This window comes from Osmerus mordax, chromosome 27 (genome assembly GCF_038355195.1).
Source record: "Osmerus mordax isolate fOsmMor3 chromosome 27, fOsmMor3.pri, whole genome shotgun sequence".
Lineage (NCBI taxonomy): Eukaryota > Metazoa > Chordata > Actinopteri > Osmeriformes > Osmeridae > Osmerus > Osmerus mordax.
Window position 1 is genome coordinate 7,780,869 of NC_090076.1, and position 5,356 is coordinate 7,786,224.

The following is a 5,356-nucleotide window of genomic DNA, read 5'->3' on the forward strand; positions in this document are numbered from 1 at the left end:
GGGAGGGAGGGGTGCGCTGGGGAGATAGAGGAAAGGGGAGAATGGAACAGGCATTGTTTAAGACGAAAGAGGCATTTCTAATGAGTTTACACAGAAATTGATTTTGCGCTGTAATCTTTTATTTATATGCAGCTGGTGCTCTGCGGTGGCCAGTGTGAGGGTCAGTTCTCGGTGAACCCTGTCAGGACCCCCGCTCCGTCAAACAACACCCCAAAGCCCAGGGAAAATGGTATTTTAGCAAAGGCAAACATTGTCCTGTCTTGGCTTAGAGGCCGAAATAGCTGTTTATTTTCTAAAACTTGTTCCCCTCCACCATGCAAAGGGAAATTCAGTTGTGGCTAGGCAGGAACTAAGCAAAAGTTGAAATGAACACACAGTTATCATCTTTATCTTCCAATTAATATTGATGGGATTTGACAACCATTAGTCTTTCTATTAACTAGGAAAGAGATTGGTTAGTAACCAGAACACCTTAGGGTAGCTTATCACTTAAATGCACTATATTCTGTAGTACAATGTATAATATATAATCATATTCGTATAACAATATATAAGGTATTTAGCAATGTGCAGAAAGTGTCTATAATAACAGTCACACATAATTATGTTACTTTACAACAGAAAGTCTAAAAGTTAGAACATTCTGATAATTTCTCTTGTAAATTGTATTGCCTTCATTTTGTCCAAACATAATTAGTATTTTATTTATAGGTAAATGGTCATTCAGGAAAATGGTGTTGGCTCGCAAATGTGCACGCGGATCTTGTGAAACTGAAACAGTTGCATCTCTTTGTACTGATCAAATGCAGGCCTTTCGTCTAAAGACTATCCTCCGATGCCGCCAACATTCTGCTAGACTGACTGAATCCATCGTCTTACAATTTCTTTTAAAACAGATAGGTCTTTATTGTCTAATAACCTAACTTAGGTTATGTTAAAATTACGTAGAAGATTACAATACATTTCAATTAAGATTTGTGTCATCAGTAGGTATAAAATGGTTTTGTAGAAATGCCATACTTCACTTCAAATAGTATCACGTATGACACGAATATTTAAATATGAAACAATTAAGATGCATCATATTTTGAATCTCGGTCTTGGACCCTTTGTGAATTTTAAACAAGACGCTTTTCTGAATCCTGGTTTGCTTTGCGGCGACTAATACCTATTTGCATCACTCTTGCGCCATCTGGTGGTACACTCTGAAACAGCGTCTGTATTGAGGTCGCAATCCCAATTCAGTTGTAATGAACGGGGCGCCTTTTTGAGCTGTATTTTCGTATTCGTCTCTTGCATTGTGCATCTAAGCAAAGCACACAGCCTTTCAGTGACTGAGTTGTCACTGTTGCAATAAATATAAATATAGTTTACCGTAGGATAACTTTTCAAAAACTAACTTAACTTTACCAAATAATTGTCACCCAATTTAATCCAAACTGCCGGTTATGAACACTAGGAGGCAGACTGGAATCATCTTCTTCCAGTTCTTCTCAGTCGGCTGTGGTCAATGCATTTACACAGCCTTTTTTTTTGTCAGGGAATTGTTTTCAGAGGCTAGATTATTTGCTCAGTCCATGTTTAAATGGATGTTTTCCCCCCAATAATGTGGTTTGGGTTTTGTCACTGGGAATCATCAGCAACATCCGTTATGATTTTTTACTGGGAAATGCGACGTCGCAGACCGTTTCACGGTCTATAACATCATGTTTGCTTGTCTTTTCAGCACATCTGAAGCCCCTGGCTGCATCATGTGGGTTTACCACGGACACGCAACATGCTCCACATACGATACATATTTGACTTACCATTCTGGAAACACAAGGGGTTCACTCCTAACGTCAGCCTTCTGGACTTGTATTAGATTTTCTATCAGATTTTCATGAATGAGTGAGTTCTAAAATCAAAATAAAGGTGTAGGCTATGTAGACGTTGTCAATACAGGTGCCGTTCTTTGATATCGTTTTCAAAAAGGTTTATTTTTCAACAAATCATCAAAAGCAAGAAAATATACTCTTTGAGAAATAATAAATATACAATATTTTTTTATGAACATAATGCACAATTTACAAAATCAGCAACAGCGTGCTCATCCTCCTAGGGTGTTAAACATCAGGGACCGTTATTACATAGAGTTCATTGCAGAGTTATAGCTGTTATAGTCATTAGTAAGTCTATTCTCATCATTAATATCTGTATTATTCATCATGAGGCACCAGAGTCTTCTTGGTGTTACAGACACTGTGCTACACTTGTTATTCTATTATATCGCTCTTCGTCAGGTTGACTTCCAGGCATCTTGTATTGAGTTTTAAGAGACACGACATCTCCACAGACAGAATGTGCTGCCTTGTCGGGCAACCCTGAGCCAGAGAGCCCAGTCTGAGAGGTCAGAGGTCACGGGCGTGTCCAGACTCCTCCTCCGACCCCCCCCCCCCCCCCCGGCTCTCCCCTCCGAGTCCCCCGGCCCCGCCTCTCCCGTCCTCATGTGCTGGTGGTGTGCGAGTGTTTCCCCCGAGCTGCCTGCACTGCTTGTGTGTGGGTGGAGCGCCACCCTGTGGTCAGGAGGTGAACAGTTTGTGTGAGACGAGCCAGGCCAGCAGCAGGCAGGGGAGGGCAAGGCTGGGGCTGGGGGAGGCGGAGCTGGGCAGGGCCGTGGTGGAGGCAGGGGTGGAGGGCTGTGCTGGGGGGTAGAGGGCGGTCCTCCTCCGCTGCTCCTGGAGGGTGAGGGGGGGCTCCACCGTCACGTAGCCGTTTATGATTCTCACGCTGGGCTGAGGGGAGGAGCTACGCAGGAGGAGAAGGTTAAAGATGAAGATGAAATCGATTATTATGTATTTTTAGAGTTAAGAGTTAAGAGAGAGAGTTAAGGGCGGCAGAGCAAGGTTTCGACCGGTAGTGAGTTCATATTGTTTGAAGTAGAGCAGACCCAGTAATTCTGCAGTTCTGTAACAGTTCTTTTTTTGTTAAAGTTATGGTGGTCAGTAAAACATATCTTTATTATTCCTAGTCACCACACAAAACTATTTAGTTTTCGCCTTTTTTCGTTCAACGAGAAAGAGTGACACCTCTCACCTGTCTCCGATGCGGACCCACAGGTCGCTGAAGAGGCGTGGTCGCCCGGGGCCTCGGTGGAGCCTTCCGGGGACGCTTGTTTCGACCAAACTCCTCCAGCTGGCTCAGGCTGTCGGGCAGCAGCATGTGTGGCTCCTCCCCCTCCTCCCCCTGGTCCTCCAGCTCCACGGGGCTGGTCACCCACCCAGAGGGAGAGAACGCCGTGCCCGCCTCCAGGCTCTCATCGCTGGGGTTCACCGTGGGGTCCGCCCCTCTCAGGCACGCCCCTGGAGACGAAACAAACAAACTTAGCCCCGACGCTATGCGGAGGACGTTTCATAGGGCTGTTCTCAGCCTGCGTGTCTTTCGTGTCTGATTTACGGTATATAAAGGTTCGGCTAGTAACCTCCATCACGCAGCTCTCCTCGGGATCTAGAGCTCTTTCGACTTCAAACGGGGACATGAAGTCCTCTGTTCTTGTAAAGTCTTTACGGAGTGCTAAAGTCAGCCACAAGCCAGGAGGAAGGCGTGGTGGCAGAGGGTTAGGGCCATCTGCCCAGACCACCCTGAACCCTCTCCCTCATACCTCCACTGCAGACACTACTCTCCTCCATTCTGCTTTTCTTCTGCCCTTCCACCCTCCCCGCTCACCAGAGAGCCTCCCCGTCCGTAAACACCCCTGAGGTGTTCCCTCTTAATGGGTCCCCCAGGGCACACGCACTCTTTCTTTGTGTTCCCCCTCCGGCTGGGGTGCTTGTGTGGTTGGTTAGTACGCTAGCCTGTGGTCTAACTCCGGCACGGCCAGAAGAGAGAAAGAGAGCGGCTTTTGCGCCGATGCGCGTGTGATTCCTCGCTCGTGATCCCTCGCTCGTGATCCCCCCCCCCCCCCCCCCCTTCTGAAGAGAGAGAATCCTGGTTGGTTGAGACGGGCCAGGTTTGAGGTTTTTCCCGCCACGCGCCAAAAAAAACACGGTGCGTCGTGTTGGCCCCCCCCCCGGATGTGTCCGCCTCGTATCAGAGGGGGGCCCCGGAACGTTTCCGTGGTCGGTTTCAGGTTCTCCCGACCGCAATCAGTCAGTCCACTTGTCAGCTTTTTACAGGGGAAACCGCAGACGAACCGCAGAAGTTCCCGCGGCCTCGCCTCGGGAGCCAGGAGGGGAAAGCTAACAGATGTAATCTGCAGATGGGGAAGTGGTGGAGTTTGTAGAGTGGTGTTGGCGGCTGGGAGGGGGGTAGGGGGGGAGGGGGGGAGGGGAGGAAGATGTTAAACTGGAGCTCCGCTTAATTTTCCAATTTTTCGCCCCCTTGTTCTGGGGGGGTTGGAAACGGCGCCGCTGCGGTTTTAATGAACCCGACCTGCACGGCTTCTGGATCACCACCCCCAGCGCCCCTCCCCCGTCCTCGGGGGCCCGCGGGGTGGGAGCTGGGGTGGGGTGGAGGTTCGCGTGAGGAGCCCAGAGCACCCCTCTCCAGGGGAGACAGATGGGTGAGGTTCTGCGTGAGGGGGCTGCTGGGAGTGGTGCCGGCTCACCTCTGGCAGCTGGTGAGGGTGGTGAGGGGGGCCTGGGGGGCTATCAAAGGATTCCTACATAGCTGAGGTTTATGTGTGGCAGTGCACAACCTGGACCATATGCCCCACATTTACCTCCTCAGCAGAGGGGGGGAATGTTTCTGTATTTTGTAAATGATGAGGAAGAGAGAGACACTGTCAGATCATGGCGTTTTGAAACACCCGTCTTGATGTCCAACGCCAACCCTGACGTGTGCAACAGGAGGCGGAGTTCCGGCTCGGTACTCACTCTGTGATTGGCTGCTGGGGATGCGAGGGCGTGTGCACCACCTCGTAGCCCTCCTGTCTCAGGATGTCCAGCACGCTGTGGTTCCCCAGGAAGTGACCTAACAGGAAACAGGAAATGGGACGTGAGCTCCGGAGTCAAAGGGGGGGGGGGGTAAAGAGGGCTGGGTGGGCTGAGAGCTCTGGGTCAGAGGCAGAGACAGAGCAGGCCTTGAGATAACAGGGGGGGGGGGCATTCTGACACATGCTTGTCCCTTGATCTTTCGGGTGCACTTGTTCCTGTGTAATGACCCCATACAGAAGGCACTCTACGCCCCCCCCCCCCCCCCCCCCCCCCCCCCCCCCTCCAGGCCCGCCAGTGATTCCTTCACTCAAACATCAAACAGGCAGGCCCCATCCCCACCACTGATGAAAGCTTTTTTTATTCCTACTAACAGATAATCCTGTGTGTCACTCAACCCAGCAATAAGCCGTAATGCTGCCCCCCCCCCCCCCCCACACACACAC

At 49.9% G+C, this 5,356-nt stretch overlaps 1 protein-coding gene across 1 annotated transcript; it reads right to left on the reverse strand.

The window, feature by feature from the left end:
* Positions 1 to 2,468: 2,468 nt before the first annotated feature.
* Positions 2,469 to 4,950, reverse strand: trabd2b (TraB domain containing 2B; the record flags this gene model as incomplete). Its single annotated transcript, XM_067230744.1, is given in 4 exon segments — positions 2,469 to 2,787; positions 3,076 to 3,137; positions 3,139 to 3,326; positions 4,843 to 4,950. Coding segments are annotated over 4 exon segments (584 nt in total), but the record flags the coding sequence as incomplete, so codon positions are not given.
* Positions 4,951 to 5,356: the final 406 nt, after the last annotated feature.